General features: G+C 39.3%; 2 protein-coding genes across 2 annotated transcripts; one reads left to right on the top strand and one right to left on the bottom strand.

Annotated features, from left to right (window-relative positions):
- Positions 1-1,301: 1,301 nt before the first annotated feature.
- On the bottom strand, positions 1,302-2,380 carry LOC114358070 (transcription initiation factor TFIID subunit 10). The gene is made up of 3 exons (XM_028311942.1): positions 2,304-2,380; positions 2,055-2,234; positions 1,302-1,763 (listed from the first exon to the last, which is right to left on the bottom strand). The coding sequence occupies exons 2-3, from the start codon at positions 2,228-2,230 to the stop codon at positions 1,544-1,546; spliced, it is 396 nt and encodes a 131-aa protein (XP_028167743.1). The 5' UTR covers positions 2,231-2,234; positions 2,304-2,380; the 3' UTR covers positions 1,302-1,543.
- An 871-nt stretch (positions 2,381-3,251) lies between these two features.
- On the top strand, positions 3,252-5,110 carry Ant (ADP/ATP translocase). Its single transcript, XM_028311938.1, has one exon. It carries the CDS (start codon positions 3,506-3,508, stop codon positions 4,406-4,408), a length of 903 nt encoding a protein of 300 aa, XP_028167739.1. The 5' UTR covers positions 3,252-3,505; the 3' UTR covers positions 4,409-5,110.
- The last annotated feature ends 16,282 nt before the right edge of the window (positions 5,111-21,392 follow it).

Here is a 21,392-nt window from a genome sequence, read left to right as displayed (position 1 = left end):
ACTATATTTTATGACGATATATGACAAACTAAATTTCACGGGGGTGAAGCCGTGGGCAAAAGCTAGTATAATATAAACAGGACACAAAACACCTAAAGTATATACCTAGGTATATCAATTAAAACAGAATGTCTAGAAGAGTAGTTAGCCAATAGGAATAAAATATAAACAGGACACCTAATACATATCACTGCACAACAGCATTTCTGATGATTGGATTATGTTACATGATATTAGTCCAATTTTTAATGACGATTTCAAATCTGTGATTGAAATGTCTGTATCAGCTCTGGTTAAAAAAATATGACACTTGGGTCTTTTTGTAAAAAAACACTCTTTTTTTTAGAGATGATCCTATTTTATGAAGTTGTTAAGTTGAAAAACCTTTCTTTTATTTGACTTCCTTGCTGATGCTGAAGGCAGACAGCTCTTCTGAATGATTCAACAGCAGTCAGCCATCATGTGTGCATTCCAGTGGCCCTGATAGCGTCCCTCTATCGTACGAAGGCCCTGGTGGATTTGCTCGCCATGTTCTTCACTTAGATCCTTAAGAGTTGTGATAAAATTGTTCAGGTGATTGCGAAGAGAGTGTAATTCGATGTTTATATTACATCCAACCAAAAAAACATGTTTGTAAGTGACTCATACGTTGTTCGATGTGTAAGAATAGTAAGATTTTTTCGGATTTTCCAAAAAATAAATTAAACGCCAAAATAACTCATTCCATGTCTTTTCGGAAGACTTGAAAATCCTAAATCTCTAAAACGATCGTTTAAACCATCTTGGCTACATGGTTTTGAAAATTTCGGGTCACATTCAAAGTCTCTACCACACTGACAGTTTTCACCTCAAAATCCTCATGTGAAGTATCAACATGAGGTTCAGGTGACTTCTTAGGGTTGAAAAGACGTCTACATGCCAAACGTATGCAAGGAATTACTACGGCCCGTGTGCGGTGTGAGTGATCCTAAATAATCGTCATAACTTTGGAACGGGACGTGCAAGGAATTTCTGAATTTGTTAATAGTTTTAACATATTCTTAACAATTTTTCTATACTATAAAAAGAAGTGGAAAGGCTTTATTTTCTGAAATAAACATGTTGACGTTTTCTTAAAGCGTGCGGTATGAGTGCTCCTATTTATTGGCCATAACATTTTTATCTTAGGTTTAACAAATTTTTAAACTTCATCGCAATGTTTTAACATATTTTAAGTAAAACTTCCTCGATTTTTGTTAAGATTGAAGCAAGGATCACTCAATCCACATGCACATAATTTAAAATTGGTGTCATTTAACGCATTTCAAACAAGCTCATACAAGAATGAAAAGGCCACAATAATAATGATATTCACAAAATGTGGTAAATTATTTTTGTTGCATAATACATAATCGTTAATCGTAATCATCTTAACGTGACACAAAAATGGAACACTGTCACAATTATTGCAAAAACAAAAAAAAAGTATCACATAAACAACTAATTTGTTTGTAAAAATATTTTGATAGAAATAATTATTGCTTAAACATTAATCCGTTTAGATTCAGACAAAATAATGCGGCTTTCTGGCCGTGATTCCGTATTCTTGCAGTGCCGGTGCCAGATCTTCCATAGTCATAACGTACTTCTTTTCTTTGGGGCCTTTCTGGTTCTTGGAGCTCTGTGTTATCTGACTGGACGTCCTCATTTTGCAGTGCTGTAGAGCATCGTTTGCAACGTCCGACAAGAATTTCTGAGATGCAAGAGCTATTAACCGGATCAATCTGGAAAACAATTGCATTTTATTAAAACTAAAATTATAATCTCAGCATTGGAAATGTACTTGATAACTACTTATAAACACACCCAATATGTATCTGTTACGCTAATTTTAACTTCAACACAGATAACTTTTCCTCTTGAATATTAGGTATATTCAAGCCCTACAGCACACTTGGGCCATAAAATCATTAATAGAAGAAAGCTCACCAACATATACCTAGCTCTAAATTGTGGAATTATGCTAACAAAGGATATTAATGGCATCTACATATGAATTAAAAATACCACGTTACCTGGGGTCCTGTGACTCGAAGCCCGACATATTAAGGTAGTGTGCAACCACGGAGTCTGGTATGGACGGGTTATAGTTGTAATTCTCAAGCTGAAGAAGAAAATCGCTCAGTACGTGACCAACACCAATATCATCCTCCATTGCGACAGATGTCGAAGCCAGGCGGCTCATCTGCATACCGCTGTAAATAAATCACAATTCAAACAATATTCGTACAGCAAATCATACAAGAAAAGTCACTCTCACGCACAGGTAAATAAAAATGTAGAAATCACTGCACTTTTTTTGTTGACCGCTTTGACTTGCTTGACGTTAAGCTTGACGTCATTTGCAGTTTGACAACAAATTTTGCAGTTGGCAGAACTGAAAGCGTTTTGTATCACCAAAATTGTATGAAAAATATCAAACATTAATTTTATTTCACCTAATCATTAGTATCTAAAGTTAGTTTACTTTATAACTCTCCGAAAAATATAAAAGTAAAGATTTAAATTAAAAAAATATAGGGTAAACCAGAGAGTGATTGCCCACTGGTAGTGATTGCCCGCTTTAAGAATAATATTGTCAGGTGCTGACTTTGAATCACTCTAGTTAGATTTGAATTTACTAAGTAGATGGCTCCGAGATCAATGTACAGTAGATTTATANAATGGTTGATAATTAAAATACTTTCTTTAATTTTTCATCTCATTGGTTTTGAAATCTTTAAGTGGGCAATAGCTATACGGTTTACCCTACTATTTCACATCGGATATAAAAAAGGAAAATTGTTTATGGCTGTCCATATCGATTTTTGAGAGCATAAACAACACGCAAATTGCCCACGTCATTGCAATGTTACTAGTAATTTGCATGTACACTATTTATGGGAAATTTAAATTTTAGTAAAAAGTGATAATGTTTATTCATCGAGCTAATGTCTACAACATTTTAGCGAGTTTTAAGAATATTAAGTTGTTTGACTTTATCGCGGTACGCAAGATTTATTAAGCCGAATGCATTCTGAAATACAATGGTTAGGCAAAAAAATCCCTTCCATTTTTAATTTTATAATAAAAAAATTTACTTTAAAATAAATCACGTTTCATACATTCAATTTTTAACGATAAATATGAACATTGACTTAAATCTGTAGGGAAATTCTATTTTACAACTATGAGAACACTGGCCTCGTGGTACTTTAGCCGTTATGTTGGCAACATCTGCCCCTTCCTTCCTTCTTTTGCGCCGCTCCTCCGGGCAGAACTGCGAGAGAACGTGATCGATCGAATTTCAAAAAAGGCACACACCTTCCCCTTGTGCTCCCGAGATCACGAAATTACTCTAAAATCTCCTGATTATAAAATTCAGGAGTTAGTGTTTCGTGATTTTCCATTCCGTGTGTGACCCGGTAGATTCCACCTTACGCCCGCGAGGCAATTACTCAGTGAAGAGCCCACCTAATTGAACAAAATGTCGAACCTCGCCGATCCGGTCGCGTTCGCGAAGGACTTCATCGCCGGCGGTGTGTCCGCCGCCGTGTCCAAGACCGCGGTGGCGCCCATCGAGCGCGTCAAGCTGCTGCTGCAGGTCCAGCACGTCAGCAAGCAGATCACCGAAGACCAGCGCTACAAAGGTATCGTCGACGCCTTCGTCCGCATTCCCAAAGAGCAGGGCCTGCTCTCGTTCTGGCGTGGTAACCTCGCCAACGTCATCAGGTACTTCCCCACCCAGGCGTTGAACTTCGCCTTCAAAGACAAGTACAAGCAGGTGTTCCTCGGTGGCGTAGACAAGAAGACGCAGTTCTGGCGCTACTTCGCGGGTAACCTGGCCTCCGGCGGTGCCGCGGGAGCCACATCCCTGTGCTTCGTGTACCCGCTCGACTTCGCCCGTACGCGTCTCGCCGCCGACGTCGGCAAAGGAGACGGCCAGCGCGAGTTCTCCGGCCTCGGAAACTGCCTGTCCAAGATCTTCAAGTCCGACGGTCTCGTCGGTCTCTACAGAGGCTTCGGCGTGTCGGTGCAGGGTATCATCATCTACCGTGCGGCGTACTTCGGATTCTACGACACGGCGCGCGGCATGTTGCCCGACCCCAAGAACACTCCTCTGGTCATCAGCTGGGCCATCGCACAGACCGTCACCACAGTCGCCGGCATCATCTCGTATCCGTTCGACACGGTCCGTAGGCGCATGATGATGCAGTCTGGCCGTGCTAAGGCCGACATGCTGTACAAGAACACAATCCACTGCTGGGCGACCATCGCCAAGACCGAGGGTGGATCCGCCTTCTTCAAGGGAGCCTTCTCCAACGTCCTCAGAGGCACTGGCGGTGCCTTCGTGCTTGTCCTATACGACGAAATCAAGAAGGTCCTCTAAATTTAATGTAAGAAACGTTACCATAAATTCAATTGTGATTCCGAATCACCTCAATAGCCACTCCCTTGAAATCATGTATTATTAGAAACGAAACAATCGAAACTAGTAACTTATTTTTAGTTAAATAAAGCGTTATACATTGATTCCAATATGTATTGTTTTATTAAAAAATTGTTAAGTTGCATAACTCACCTAGCCTGAGTGTGAAAAATGCAGTGATAGTTTGACAGCAGTTAAGAATTCATTCAAATTGTGTTTAAATTCGAATTTGGAATCAAGAAATGGTTTTTTTCAGTGATCATGTAACTGGCCAGTGACTGTTATGTAATGCCCTCATTCTGTATGGGCCAAGGTTAGCTTGTGCTAAGTGTTGAAATTGGATTGGATCAATTTATATGAAGTCTTTTCTGAACTCTATTCATTGCTGTGGTGAAAATCTGTGGTTTTCTCTTTGTTCGCACGCAGGCTATGTTAGTCATTCAATAGATAACCTATGTGACACTGATGGGAGTGAGACCTTGTACTATGAATACTGTGTACTCTAACAGCCTGTATGTATTGAAGCTCATGTTAATGCTGTGAATTTCTTTAGTCATGTGAAAAGGTTATGTAACAGAGTGTTGTGCTATGCAGTGTGTTGTGGTGACATGAACTTGATTTCAATTCACATTAACAGTGGTTCACAGTGTAGTGAAAATACCTTTTTCGAAAATAACTCTGTAGTGTATCCGTAGGGTGTATTGTGGGTGGGCTGTAAGCTCGGTGAACTTTGTTCGCTCGGTGTGAGTTTTTCTTAATGAAAAAGTCATACGTAACGAGTAATTATAATATAGAAATGTTAAAAATAACATGCTGTTTTCCTTTTTAAATGACATGCTTGGTTCTCAATCCCCCATCATCTGTGCCTTTATTCATTGATTCTAACTTATGTAAAAAACATAATTCTTTTGTTATATCAATGAATAGGGTTTCATTCATGTTATGTAACAAAATTGTGAAAATAATTTTCATCCATTTCATATTAATTTTCCTATAGTTTGACTAACATGAAACATTTGATTGTTGATTTTATTCTCATTTTTTGTTACATAACTAACAGTGACGTCACAAATCTCATTATAAACCTGAAAATATTTAGCAAGTTGTCACAGTCAATTACATAATCTATATTTCTTGTAGACATATTCAATAGAGTAATTTTGACTGTGACAGTTTGATTATGTAGGATCTTGGTCATCTAACGTCTACGGGAAATTCAAGATTTCGGAAAATCCCCCGTGACGTCGACTGTGACGCAACTGCAGCGGCGTGACGTCACGACTCACGATGTGGTAGGTATTACTTGTGATGGTTTGTATGAATTAACTAGATTACCTACCTACCTACTTACTTACTACTATTACTGAATGCTGTCGTCAGAAACTGAGTGAGCTCTAGTTCTATCTATCACGATTTTTACGGTGAAGGCCATGTTTTTGATGATTGATTTACACTGGCCCTCTCATTAATAGGTAACGGATTTAACACTTAAGGACTCGCTAATGGGTCTAACGGACCCAGTTCTTCAATATTTGTGTAATAACTTTTAAAGTTTGACGTTTGCGATGTTGTCGCTCTTAGTACCTTTCCACGACATTGTAGCACAGCCAATAGCGGTCATAATCGTCAAATAGCCCACTGCATGTGATTGCTACAAACGAAAAATGTGTTTTTGAGTCCACTGGACCCGGTAAACAAAGTTAATTTTTTAAGGTTCTATACTAATTGTTCATTAATTGTTTATTGGTATAAGTAGGCAAATCATAGTAGTTTACTAAGATAAACAAGGTATTTTTTAAAATATTTAATTACAAAAAAATTCAAAAATAACCTCATTTTGCAAAAAAAACCTTCAATTTTTTTTAATAAGTTGTTATTTTAGAAAAACGCAATAAATATGACTACATATTTGGTTTATTATTTTGTCTTTGTTTATATCATATTATCCTTCCAATAAAGTAGTTTTCACTTTTATTAAGAGTTTTTGAAAAATACATAGGATTTTATATACTGGGTCCAGCGCACCCGGTAGCGAGTATGAATGTTACAAATTAAGGCGCGAGTCCTCAAGTGTTAAATAAAAAAAAGCTAATGATTTTCCTTATTCTTCCCGGACCCCGGTAATAGCAGGGGATGCCAAACATAGCGAAAACTAACGTCAATCGCTGACACACCAATCGATATGGGTCATCAAACAAAGTTAATAAGAAGTATTGGAAGAGCGAGTTATGGTTGTATTTACTGGCCAGGCCTGCTGTAACAGTAGTTCCAAGAATTTTTTGTTACGTAGCAGCACCCTGCACCACCTACAGCATATCTAAGGTCTCTAATTTCTTTTTAGTATCAGCCAGTTTGAAGTTGACCAAAGTTAATTGATACTTGAATGATCCAGTAACATGCAGACAGTTTATCAGACAAATGACGCTATGTTAAATTCAACGCGACTGCTACACGTGGCTACACGCTGATATAATTCTTGTCTCGTCACAGTAGAGGCCAGAAATGCACGCGTATGAGTGGTCACCCGGGTTACTGACATTAAGATGGATGCGTCATCATCAGTCGCTATTAGAGAAAGATTCAATACGTTTCCGGAACTCCAAAATGATGTCACACTAATGAAGCTAATTTTTAATTAATTACCCATTACTTACATAACTAATAGTTATTTAGAATAACTAGATTAGGTCACTATATTGTTTTTTCGATAAGTAGGTACTAGGTAGGCCACAAATGAGACTGGGGGGGAGGAGTGTTCAGCAGTAGGTAGGTAGACGTCCTGTGGCTGAAATGATGATGATGATGATTATTGTTACAATCTAAAATCAGATTTAATACATTAGGTAGGTAGGTATTATATTTTTTCAGATCCCAGATTTTATTTGTTCAAGCTTCGCTTTGTTCCATGACATGGTCAATCGAGTTTTTTCGCCTAAGTAAAAATCTTTGCCAAAGTTGTCCCACCCAACCCAATATGGCAGATGTTTCCATGGTCATAGAGCAGTAACCATAGAATGTGAACAAAAAATGGTTTTCTTGGTACCTGAGTGAGCATACTGTCAAAAGAAATGGTCGAACGTGGCATTGGGCTCGTTGCCCCGTACTAACAATGCTTTAGGTAGGTAAGTACCTACTTTTTTTAACGCTTTTAGCGATCTAACGGACCTTTTAACGGCCTACTTAAGTACGTCGTCGTCCTAGCCCAGTTTTCTTTGCTTCTTAACTTTTGCTCCAAACTAAATATCTAAATTAGGTAGTTTGCCAAATTAGAGTAACTACTTAAGTAAAACAAAATTCCACGTCACTTCAGTGCGTGTTCTTCAGCTTTAGAAGCAGAAAGAAAAAGTTAGCAGTGCTTTGGTTGGAGTATGAGCCTACTTTAATATATGTGTTTAAAGAATAGAATGTTTGTAGCCTCCGGAAGAGATCACTTATTTTTATCTTGGCAATCGCAGTCATGTTGGATAACCGATTCGAATTTTTGTTTACATTGTTTTTAGACATTTATTTTGGATGCTACTCACTTGTAAAAAATCTTATATATTTCATCATCATCATCAGCATCATTTCAGCCATAGGACGTCCACTGCTGAATATAGGCCTCCTCCAATGCTTTCCAAGTTTCCATGTCGATCGATTTTTATGTTGTCGTCGGTCCACCTACTGGGTGGACGTGTCACGCTCCGTTTTCCGGTACCTACGCGGCCTCCATTCCAGAATCTTGCTGCCCCATCGGCCGTCCAGTTCTGCGTACTATGTGCCCTGCCCATTGCCACTTCAGCTTGCTAATCCGTCGGACTATGTCAGGGACTTTAGTTCGTTTACGGATCTCCTCAAGAAAATATTTAGGTACTTATCTAATAATTTGCCTACTTTAAAAGTTTCTTTACGGGCTGCATCTGAATGAAACTATTTTCCAAGTTGGTGTAGTGAGCCTTCTTAGGGCATAAGCACACATTCAGCTAAAATTGATTGATTTTTTGCATTTTATATTGAATGCGATGATCGCACACAGGCTCACACAGCGGGTTCCAAAATGTGGTCATTTTGTCTTAAAAAAGAAGTCGCTTGAGTACAGTGGCGGATTTACAAATTTGCCGCTAGTAGGCCATTCAATTTTTGCCGCCCCTACCTACTGACTTTTGAAATTCAATACCTACGTTAGTTTAATCCCGTTATTAGTATGATTGTGAACTTAATGATATTTCTGTCAGTTACTAGATTATTATTGCAACCCGCTATGTAATGAAGAGTTTAATGTTGACCTAAAAACAGCAGTATGTACGGACGACGGCACGTCAACGTAACCACTGTGGGTTCTTGTGCAGTTGTAATAGGGGCGAGTTTGCAACAAAAATGGGTAACCTGATGTGCTGTCGTGTGTACTAATCCTAAGGTGGGCAAAGGCATGACTTAAAAATACCTACACTATATGAATACAGACAAAATAATGTGTGGTCAGTAAGCATTGTTTTTGGTAAATATTTTTTATTGGACTTAACAGTTTAAAAACAATACAAACAATTTCTATTATAATATAACATGTTAACAATTCAGTTAATGGTGACAGACAATGAGATCAAATAAGTTTTACATTATTTTCCTGCAAGATTTTAAATTTGCAAAATCATTAATTATATCGACGTATGAAATATTTTTCATAAGTTTTGACTCTATGCATTAATAGGCCAGAAGAATTAGATTTTAAATCGAAAATAATTCCTACAAAAGATTTTATTGCTTTAATGGCTTCATTTTTTTTTTGGAAGAGGGGCAGCCACATTAGGTCACAGAGTCGTTCAGGTGAGTGCCAGGAAGAGGTGCAGCAATCGCAGTTAAGGAACGGCTAGGACGAACAAGGATAGGCGCATCCAACTCGTAAGCCTTGATAGGGTTACACTGGTTGAGGCGCTCCTTTTCAAGACTTGGAAGCCTGCGGGTAACGAGCCATTGGACGTGGAGAGGGTCATTAATTATACACATATTTTCTACTTTGCCGAACATTTGCACGAGAACGGTTTGTTCAAAACATGAATTTGGTCTTATTTAATGCAGGATTAAATGCCCTTTAACCGTCAGGAAGACCACTTTTCGATAGGGTAAGTCCTTTACGCAGTATAACCGGAAAACCGAAAAAGCGCCCCTTTCGGGGGCACCCACCACTTAAGCACAACTCCGTCGAAAACCTAGAAGAGCCTTTATGGGCAACTAATGAAGCCATTAAAACACTAAAATCTTTAGTAGGAATTATTTCCGATTTAATTCATTTTTGTGTTTAATTCTACTGGCCTATAAAGCTTTTCTTGACTTAAAGAAGATGGTAGATAGTTTTTAACCCGTTTTAAGCAAGAAAAGCTTCTCACCTGATGAATGTGCACAGAGCCATGCGAAGTGCTATATCCAGTATAATATAATCCAAGGCTTGGTAATACAGGGTAACAGGCCCAAAATTAAAGAAAACGAAAACTGTACCTACATTTTTATAGAACTTTCACTATTGCAATTTAAAGAAAATTTAATGCAATTGATTTTTAAATTTACTTTTATTAAATTACATCGCCCAGGAGATTTCCTTGACGCTTACAACATTCGAACAACATACATCAAAATCTTGGAATGCGTTCGTCAGAATTACTTTGAAACCTATTTTCAATTTTTTTCCGAATGCTCAGCTTCAGTTGCTGCATGGTTGTTGGATTATAAAAGTACTAGCTTTCCGCCCGCGGCTTCGCCCGCGTGGAATTTTGTCTGTCACAGAAAAACTTTATCGCGCGCGTCCCTGTTTCAAAAACCGGGATAAAAACTATCCTATGTTCTTTCCCGGGACTCAATCTATCTCTATGCCAAATTTCATCAAAATCGGTTGCGAGGTTTAAGCGGGAAAGCGTAACAGACAGACAGACAGACAGAGTTACTTTCGCATTTATAATATTAATATATTAGTTGGGATACTCTATTCTTATTGTAACACCACAAAAATAATTTTCTGGAGTGAGATCAGGGCTTCCTGGTGACCAGGAGATGTCACCCCTGCCTGAAATTATTTTTTTGTGGGAACATGTCTCTTACCATCTAAATGCTCTCAGTTGAAGTGTGACACGTAGCCCCATCTTGATGAAACCAAGTGCTCCGGTCATAACCTTGCAAATCTTGCAGCTTTGAAATCAAAAAGCTTTTCAGCCTACCAGTATAGCGTTCTCAAAAATAATCATCCTTTTAATGCAACAAACCAATTAAGCAGTGGTGAAATCTCACTGCCCCTAAGAAGCGCTAATCTCATTCCAGCAGACTTCTTTTTGTGAGGTTACCTTATGAGCAGAGTATACTCTAATAATCCAAAACTCTGCAGCATTCATCCATCCTGAATCCATTTTGAGGTAACTCTAAGGGCTCCTGCACACGACGCTGCCACCGCGCCGCCGCCGCGCCGTCGCCGCGCCGCTACACTGTTCATACGCACCGAGTAAAACCGCCTCCGCGCTGCCACCGTGCCAACAAAGCATAATTACGCGCGCGGCGGCTGCGCGGCTGCGGTGTTCACGCGGCGCGTATAAACAGTGCAAAGTCGCGGCGACGGCGCGGCGGCGGCGCGGTAGCGGCGTCGTGTGCATCAGGGCTTACGAAAGTTTTCCAAAATGTTGATCATATGTTGACCGAATGTTCTAAACGTCAAGGGAATCACATGTACGATAAAATTGATAAAAGATAGTAAATTTTAAAATAAATTGCACTAAATTTCCTTTAAATTGCAATAGCTTAAGTTCTACAAAAATGTACAGTTTTCGTTTCCTTAAATTAGTGAATTTTCTTCTGGGCTACCCTGTAAAACAATATACACGGAGTTGTGGAGAGATGGTGCTCGTGCTAGGCTCCGAAGATCCTGTGTTACTTAAGAGTTTTTTTATTTTATTTTTATTGAAACGCTATTGGTATATTTTAAAATTCATGATCACATAAGTACCTAAATATATATTACAGTGCGTTTATTAATCGTTTATTTATATATGGATTGTGTAGGTATACGTATAATTATATATTTTTTTCCTGTAAAAAAAAATTTGCTAAATTTGCCGCCCCTTTAAATCTGCCGCCCTAGGCACTGGCCTACTTGGCCTATTGGTAAATCCGCCACTGCTTGAGTATTAAAAGACTCGAGCAATTAAGTGCCTAAAGTTAAATCATTATCATCTTACTAACTTGTCGAAACACAGAATCAGTTCCATTCAAGCTGTGCATTCAAGTTTAGAATATAAGTTGGGTTGGGATTGTTGGGAACATCGTCGTACCTACCTTTATGTAGTTTATGTAATTGAAAATCAATCACGATTTCCGTAGCCTGAAAACGTAGCAACAGATTTGGAGTAGCAAGTATGTCAACTGATTACACAATCTGAAAGTTGGAAACGGAGCAAGTGCGCCAAATCTATTTTTTAAAACTTTTGAACGTTATTTTTCGATTTAAATCCACTGAGCAGGAACATTATCGCGTAGAAAGTAGAATAAAAATAGTGTAGAACATGTCGCGTAAAGGAATGTCACGAGATTTGTAAGATTATGGTTACTTATGTAAGTAGATAGTGTACGAGGACATGCGGTGTCGGATAGCGAGCGCTCAAGCCAGTGTCACTATGTGCGACCAATTGTTTGTACCTAATTGGAAGAAAGAGATGAAAGATGAACATTTATAAATAAAAATTAAACATATAAGTAAAATTATTTATCTAGAGGCGAACATGCTAGCTAATTTCCTCTCTGGAGAGGAAGGAAGAATGAAGAAAATCGCACATCGAGCAAGTTAAAACAGTCATGGTCTATTGTGGTCCACCTCACTCATCCTCAGAGTTTGACATCATGGTCTCAAACCTCAGATCATGGAAGGGAACTGAGTCTCAAACCAATAAAGAATATTATGAAGTTCGTTTCAGCCAATTTAAGCGCCTCTCCCAAGGATTCCCGGTCGGTCCTGCGCTGACTGCATCCAGAAGGTTTCAGAAAAAATTAAGTGTCCATTAGAATGAAAGGGTGCTTAATGTATTAAAAAAAATAGAAAATAATTATGATGGGTTAATGTTTTTGGGCGGTTTTTTAGGCGGTTTCTGACAATGTCCTTTGCTGAAATTGTAACAAATATATTATGTACTAGTATACGGACAGTCCTTACATAACAGCCGGTTACTGGGTCGTGAGTTCGCGACCTTTATCGAGGCATTGATCGTTAGTCCCGAGCGGCGCAGTTCTAGAACTTACCATTTCTGTTTATGGATCTACCTACTAGCTTTCCGCCCACGTGGAATTTTGTCTGTGACAGACAACTTTATCGCGCGCGTCCCTGTTTAAAAAACTGGGATAAAAACTATCCTAAATATCGAGACTCAAACTACTTAACTAGCCCTATCCTAAATTTCATCAAAATCGGTTCAGTGGTTTATGCGTGAAAGCGACACAGACAGAGTTACTTTCGAATTAATATTAGTAGGGATGTTCTGGCTGCGAGAATGCTTCAGAATTCAATGATTACGAAATCGTCCATCCATAGGTTTTACTGCGGTCCAGAAAGTGAGGTAGGTTTAGGTAACGTATACTACCACTTACTTTACTAAGTATGAGTAACATACTTACTCGTACTTAGATCCTTAGCTAAACTTGAAATATTTTCTTTCTAATAGGCTATTTTCCTTCTAATAGATTATCTATTTTAGTTTGTATTGACTGTCAGCCTAGCTCATACATAGCCTTGCTATTATTGTCCTTACCTTCATTATGAAAGCCACAATGATCATACTTACTAGCTACGAGGGCACACGGTGTAATATTACAGACGAGATTATTCCCACCTCTCGTTCCCACCGCTGCAACTCCTGTGCAGCCAGGATCAACAGCTTGACCGCCAATAAATAAAACCCCCAGTTAAGGCCAAGTTTGTCCCGGGGAATGTCAAACTGTCATTGGACCCTGCAAGGTATTCCTGGGTAGGTATCACAGATACTAGTAGATATTACTGTGGTAGGTATACACAGGAGTTGCAGCGGTGAGAACGAGAGGTGGGAATAGTCCCGTTTCCCAGCGCCCTAAAAAGTTCGCTGGTCTGTCCCAAAGAACTGAAACCTCCAACTGAATCCTCCGCGGCGCGCGTTCTGTATAGCCCGGGAGGTCAAAGCTTAATTCTTATTACTCTTAACTCAAACAAAAGCAAAAATCAAACTTGGGTAATGACTAATGATCAAAATATTACCGAGCATGTAAATTTTTTGATTGTTGAACGCAGCTAAAATTAATTTCGAGTAATTTACCAGTGGAAGAAACCGCCTAAACATAAATTATATTGTTTAGTCAGAAATGGCAGAATTAAAAGGAATGTGATAATGAGCTGCTTATCAGTAGTTATCAGAGAACGTGTCGTTGGCTAGCTCATTAGGGTTGACAATATGCGCGTGAACTGTTCTTAATTATTAATTAGATAATTACGATTTACGATCTGCTAGTTACGTAGGTCTATCTCTATCAATTTAGAACTAACTCTCTTATCTGTATGTATAATACCTATGAAAGTAAACTTGTAACCCAGAAACCTAAAGATGACATCTATGGACTTATTATTCCTTGTTTGAATGATAATGGCATACATTTACAGCGTGATAAAAAGGCCACGGATATCTAATCTACACTACTAGGGAACAAATGGAGCAACATGTTCCGGAACATGTCGCTGACATAAGTGCCACTTGTGGTCTAAAGTGATTAAATATTTTTGATTTTGACCAACCACGTGATGTTCCCGGGGACATGCACTCCGAGTTGTAACACGAAAAAACTCCCGGGGCATGAAGTGTGAAAACCGTGAAACACTGAGGAGGGTCATTCCACCGGCCAAGAAAATCACGTGTCCGGGGCCAAAAAGTACCCGAATATCATAATATTTTAGTAACAAATATTTTTATCTAATAGTATAACTTTGGTTCTTGTTGTTAAACCACAGAGAGAGTTAATAATAGTTAATTAAGTAATTAAAAAAAAATCGTAAGTCGTCAAAAATTGATTACCACGGCGTGTCCGCGCTCCCGATTTCAGAACAAATTTGCTCGTATAAATTAATCCGTTATTATTACCGCTTTCAATGCTTATGTAATCGATTACTGATTAAATAAACATTGGTAAATTAAATACGATATAACTATATCACTAAAAGGTTTTGTAAAATAACTATTTGAAGTTATGTCCGGGCGTTAACCGTGATTACCCCGACACGTCGCTAATGTGCGCCTACGTCGCTAGCTACGCAATTTAGAAACGAGCTCTATCCTCCCCCGTGAACCTTTAGTGGTGGCCTCCATGCCGAGGTGTCCGGTAATGCGACTCGTCGCAAGATTTCGGAGTTATCGAGATAAGAATATGATTACCCAGACCTTGGTTCAGTGCACGGTTGATTACTCTATCCTGTTTTTTTAGGTTTCTTTACATGGAAAGTTTTTGAGAATGTACAGGAATAATGGTCCATGTAACCGCATTTTTGTGTATTAAAACATTTGGGATTCAACTTACAGATTGGGCAGGGCTCAGGATAAACCTTAATTTTTTGACTACCCTGACCTTGATTACCCCGACTTTTGTCACCGGGTAATCAATAGAACTGTAATTTTACTAATGAATGATTAACTAAATAACGTTTATTAAGCAAAAATAAACATTTACTAATATAAAATCCTGTTAATACATATTATTAATGATAATAATATCTTATCCTATCTTCCGCCCTACCGGTGTAACAGTCGCCACCACCACGCCTGAGCCTCTGTGGGACCTGAGACACTCTACTCCACCTAGGCTACTCGACGTCAACGTTAACCCACCAACCCGCGACGAAGTGACCAAGGCTATCCTGTCTCTCAAAATTGGCAAGACCCCTGGACTTGACTTTATCACCGCAGAAATGCTGGAAGCCGATGTAAACTCCGCCGTCGACGTCCTGACACCTGTCCCCGAAAACATCTGGATGGAAGAGGAACTCCCAGATGACTGGCATAAGGGGCTTCTAATTATTGTGCCGAAAAAGGGTAAAGCAAGGGTATCAGTATCGGAAGACCCAAGAGATGCGATCTGGTGTGAGGAATTGCACACCGTTGGTGCAGAGGCTGTGGAACGAGTCCACAATTTTACTTACCTCGGGAGCATCGTGTCAGAGCCTGGAGGTACCGAAAAGGACATCATAACGCGCATTACCAAGGCCAGAGCTACCTTCGCACAACTTCGAGCCGTATGGCAATTACGGAAATTGACCCACGCAAGATCAAAATATTCGGGTCCAACGTCAAATCAGTTCTGCTCTATGGGTGTGAAACGTGGAAGGCCACTAAGGTTATCTCGCACCAGCTGCAGATCTTCTTCAACCGCTGTATTCGCCGAATTCTCCAAAATCTCCAAACGGCAAACTCTTGGAACGCTGCTACGAAATACCGATCGGCCAGCAGATCAAACGCTGCAAGTGGAACTGGATCGGCCACACTCTCCGAAGGGACCCCGATAATATCCCCAAGCAGGCTCTAGATTGGAACCCCCAGGGAAAATGCAAACGTGGTCGCGCCAAAAAAACATAGCGGCGCACTGTAGCAGACGAGGCAAAGAAGATCGGCAAGACTTGGAGCGAGATCAAACGCGAAGCTCAAGACCGAATGCGATGGAGGACTGTTGAGTTGTGGACGCCTTCTGTCCCATATAGGAGACATAGGACATTGAGTCACTAATATTATATGTATAAGCGAAAGTTTTTTACTCTTTTACGCAACAACTACTCAATAGATATTGTTGAAACTTTACGATATTGTCGTTTATATATCAGAATAACAAATGGCTAGTTTTAATAACATTTATTTCACCATAACTTAAAAAAACCTTAGAAAATAAAATATTTTGTTTTATTTTTGATTACTCTGACTCCCAACTTTGATTACCCCGACCATGAAAATTTTGATGTCACATAACTTTTTATTCCTGCTTGCTACACATGGGCCAATATAAAAAATATGCACGTAACTATGTCTATTTTGAAATGTTTTACCTAAACTTACTCTAAATTCAAAAATAAAAAAGGTCGGGGTAATCAACTAAATAATCCAGATCCGGAGAAATACCCAGGAACATTCGAGGCACTTCTTATCGTGTCGACAACAAACCTACACAGTGTCAGTGTCAGCCTAAAACTCAGCTAAGAGAACCCTAGACCACTCCTTCGGGACAATAAATGGGGCAGTGCTGAGAACATGTCAACCCTTCACAGTTCACATGAATGGTGATAGAGATAGATGATAAGCGATAGCGTACGCAGAAGGATATGATCTTGTGATAACATCTGTTACCTAATCACCTACTTTTAGCATTTTAGTCACACGTGATAAAATTAGGCATACATTTTAATGATGATACGATATAATATATAACATTGCATTTTTATCAATGGCGTTGTTACTACCTGCCTGGGTATCGTACTTACTTACTTGATGAGTAGCAAGTGGAAACCTATTAATTAACTATGCAGCGAGATCACAACAGCACGTACTTATTTGTTAGTTCGAGATTTGAACTAAAAAACGCGCACTGTTGTTCCAAAAACTCGACAATTATCAACACTCCTCGGTCCCCCCTACCGTGCCCCTACTTATTATACATGCTAAATAATGTACCTACCAGCTGACGGATGCTGACCAAGTAACACTTTGTGTCATCAGCTTGTGATAGACGGTGGTTACATAAATCCTGGCAGGCGGACTCTACGATAATAACGTGCAAGGTCGCTGTCAAGGCGCCGTCATTGTCGTCATGAACTACTGACTAGTACTGCTAGTACTACTTACCTACTACGATTAGGTACTATGTATTGACGATGACTTTTTATTGACGATGTTTCTCGCGCTGCTTCTTCTCAGCAGGCCCATTTATTGTCCCGAAACACAGGTAGGGGTTTTATTAATCTAAGAGGTAGGGTTAAAGTAAAATATTTTTCCTAATAAGGAACAGCAAACAGAACTCGTTGAGAACAAGCGAAATTAAGGAAGGAATCATTTTCTTTGATCACGGACAGATACCTAGCTTAATTAGCTTAAAGGTTCAGTCAAACCAACGCGATCAGCCGGCGTGCAGCGATGGCGATCAGACATAAATGCATTGGATCGCCATCGCTGCACGCCGGCTGATGGCGTGTGATCGCGTTGGTTTGCTAGCCAACTAATGAGGGTTTTTCGCGATTGAAAAATCCGCCAGATGGCAATACGTAGACGCGAGGTCCAAATGCGGGCGGATTTTCCAATCGCGAAAACCCTCATTAGATCCTACGCGTTGAGCATTCCAGTGAAAGGCTAAAGCATTTAGAAGGAAAGTCGTTGAAAAGAGTAAAATCGATAAAACATGCTTTAGCCTTCCAGGATTACCCCCTCTTGGCATGCCATACATAAATAACAACTACCGCAAGTGATCAAGTGAATTATCTGCTAACATTGCTGCTAACTTCATAGGTACGTAGTTCGGTGTCCCTGGCCCACGGTCGATCAATATGCCGCACTGAAAGTTGCATGGGCACTGAAGTGACGCAATCGTTGTCATGTTTTACTGAGACAATTCACTTGCCAAGTCAATGGGTCTAGACGAGCTCGTGGCCCAAATGAAACCTGGAAAAATAAAAGAAAACCTGGAAAATGTAATTGTTAAGTCAACATGTTTTATCCTTTTGATTTTCTATTATTGTTTCTAACGAAATCACCCTTTTGCCTACTCGAATCATCACCAAAATTTTGGTCTGAGTTTTCTTACCTATGATTTATTTATAGACTGCTATTGTTCCTACAAAAGAATAGGTAGGTATAGCATCGGTACATTTACACAGACGGTAAGTAGGTACATTTGTAGACTGAATTTTGTATAAGGTAAATATTTTTTATGCACGAGTGCAGGATAAAGGTACTCGTTTCATATACCTACTACATAATAAAGGGTCTACAAGATATCTCCTGGTAGGTACCTATCTATTGTCCTTTTATAGTGGTTATAAACAGATGCTCCAAGGATCACTCAACATTTCCTCCTAGAGTCACCTCCAAACTTAATAATTCGAGCGTTGAACTCTAGAGTCTAGATCTAGACATAATGCCGCTAGCTAGACTCCCCTTTGGCACAGCCTTTGGGCAAGCTATCCCTGCTCAATAGTAGGGGGAAGCTGTTACGACATCCTGACCTCTTTAAAGAAGCGCAGGCGCGGACCTAACGTTTCCCGTTCGATCACTCCCAATCCCAATCCATTTTACGTAACTTACCTTCTCCACGTTATATAACATTTTAAAATTAAATATCGGTTGACCTGTACCGCGCGACCTTGGACCACATATGATCACCACAGCGTAGAATAGTTGGCTGCGCGCCAACCCGCTGCGCGTGCGACTATGGCCAGCATTTGACCGGCGGCCTTATGTAACCTAAATATATCACGTGACTATTTTAAGCTGTACTTGACGACGGCCAATGGCAGAGATGACAGCGCGTTGAAAGGACGATGCTTTTCTCTGCTTTTACTTGGTAGATGTGTAGATAGAATACCTACAGCTCAGCTATCTGCTGCTAGAGCTCAGAATATTAAGCGTATCTTAGGAAGAAATAAGTATGCAGACAAAAAGACCACCTGTCATCCGCTTTGCACTGGAGGGAAGTCGAACCCTAACTTCGAACTCCTATGTTCGTTCGTTTCAGCTGAATGACGTCCACTGTTGGATAAAGGCCTCCCCCAAGGATTTCCACAAAGACCGGTCCTGCGCCGCCTGCATCCAGACATCTTCCGCGACCTTCACCAGATCGTCGGTCCATTAGTGGGAGGCCTGCCCACACTACGTATGCCGACCCCCTATGTTCTTCTGATTAATTTCGTTGCGGGTACAATGACAGTTTAACTTTCCCCCTAGAAACACTTGGCCTTCACTGGTTTTGTTTTTATTGACGGTCAAGCTGAAGATCCTGGCTGCACAGGAGTTGCAGCGGTGGGAACGAGAGGTGGGAATACTCCCGTGACAAAACGACCACATGATGCTGATTCTTGAGATTCTTCTTGATGGTCTGGTATAAAACAGGACCTGCCCACACTACGTCTTCCGGCCCGTAGTCGCCACTCGAGAACTTTTCTGCACAACGCTTTTTTTCTAGAAAGGGGAAAAGAAATTACCTTACTAAGAACTAATTACACATACTCACAAGCATCAAACAATACAGTTATGGCTATGACATTAGATAACTGCTGCGGCAATCATGTCCTTGCGACTAGATTTAGTCTGGAGTTGATAACTTGATAACGCACTGATAACGACTAACGTTTTGTTATCTCATTTAACGTTAATCACTTAACTGACTTAACTTTCGGTCATTCTTCACGGTTAAAGATTGTGCAATTTGTTTTTTATGACTTTACTTACACCTCTGTGTGGTGTACAAAATTCTTAAATTCTATATGTTGGACGTTGTCGTAAATAATGACATGTTTGACCAAATCTTTCAAAGTATGGCAACACTGGAAAATGTTGTTTTTCCAAACGATACTCCTTAGCAAACTACGTAATCGCTCTATACAACTCGAGTTTCCCAAATGTTGCCAACTGCCCAAAAAATGCATTTGAAAAATCAGAAATCTGAAACTTTTTACAAAATGACCGCTCACTCGGTCGCCATCTTGATTTTCTGAATTTTCGGATTTTTCCCATAATCTGGGTCGTATAACCGACCAAACCCCATTTTTGGATTTTTTCTGCCATATCTCCTTCTGTCCGTCCTTAACTTTAAAGACACCCATGTCGAAAAAAAATACTTTTCCCCATAGCTGCAAGTGTTGCCAGGTGATCGAGATGAAAATGGTCAAATGTCATTTGTACGACCCTTTTGCAGGAGGCGTCATCCAAATTTTTGACCGGAAGTCGTTATTTCCACTTTCGACATTTTTGGACCAAATCTCCGAAAGCATGGCAACACTGGAGAAATTTCTTCACCCAAGCGACACCTCTTGACAAGACACACAAACGCCTCATACAACTCGTCTTTCCCAAATGTTGCCAACTACTCGAAAAATGTCACCTTTCAGTTTTAATTTCACTTTACAAAATTCGACAACCGTCATTCAGGACTGATTTTTCGCAGGCAACCCTATACCACCGTGTTCATAATGAAATAATCTTTATTTTCATTTATATTTGATTAAATTATCAGACCGATGCAAAATGCTCTATCAATTTACCTATTTATACCTGGCAACCCGAGAGTTATGACTGGAAAAGAATAGGCAACCTAACGTTTGCATATTCTATGGGCTTCATACTTTCGATTGGTATGGAGTTTGTTTAATAATCAAACCGATGAAATATTTAAAAATAAAACTTTTTTTAATGATTAATTAATCATATCCTGGACTGAAATTTATTAGGCAACCCTTAAGCAATATAATTATTGACATGTTAAATTGAATATAAAATATGTTTCATCAAATAAGCATCTCGGTGAAGGTCGTTGTATAGCGGGATCTTATACTATAGGTAGGTATTCAATCCACTGAATTCCACTGACACTTTTTCAATTTCAATGTCAGTTATATTTATTTGTAGTCATCTTGTACTATAATCGTACTAAAAGTACCTCCTACATTCTTCGAAAGTGGTTCTTATGATTGACAATTTCGTTCAATAAAACAATATTTCTTTTAAGACAATAATATAAAAGCAGCAAAACTTAGAAAGCTCTTGTTACATGAATTAGTAGGATATTTAATAAAACATCTTTGTCAACTCACATAAATTTATTGAAATAAAATATTTATCTACAATTATTATTATTTAATACATTTTTACATACAATTTTCATTACAGCAACAACATGGAATGATAACCGCTTACAAAGTTTTTTTAAACATCAAAGCATAAAATCAAAGTTAATG

This window comes from Ostrinia furnacalis, unplaced genomic scaffold (assembly GCF_004193835.3).
Source record: "Ostrinia furnacalis isolate ACB-3 unplaced genomic scaffold, ASM419383v2 OfSCF3657, whole genome shotgun sequence".
In the NCBI taxonomy this organism is placed as follows: Eukaryota; Metazoa; Arthropoda; class Insecta; order Lepidoptera; family Crambidae; genus Ostrinia; species Ostrinia furnacalis.
This window is presented reverse-complemented; position numbering and strand designations above follow the sequence as displayed.

Coding starts and splice junctions, on each gene's coding strand:
- LOC114358070 (XM_028311942.1), bottom strand. CDS start 2,230: ATGCAGATGAGCCGCCTGGCTTCGACATCTGTCGCAATGGAGGATGAT. Junction 1,764..2,054: donor TTCGAGTCACAGGACCCCAG/GTAACGTGGTAT, acceptor ATTGTTTTCCAG/ATTGATCCGGTTAATAGCTC.
- Ant (XM_028311938.1), top strand. CDS start 3,506: ATGTCGAACCTCGCCGATCCGGTCGCGTTCGCGAAGGACTTCATCGCC.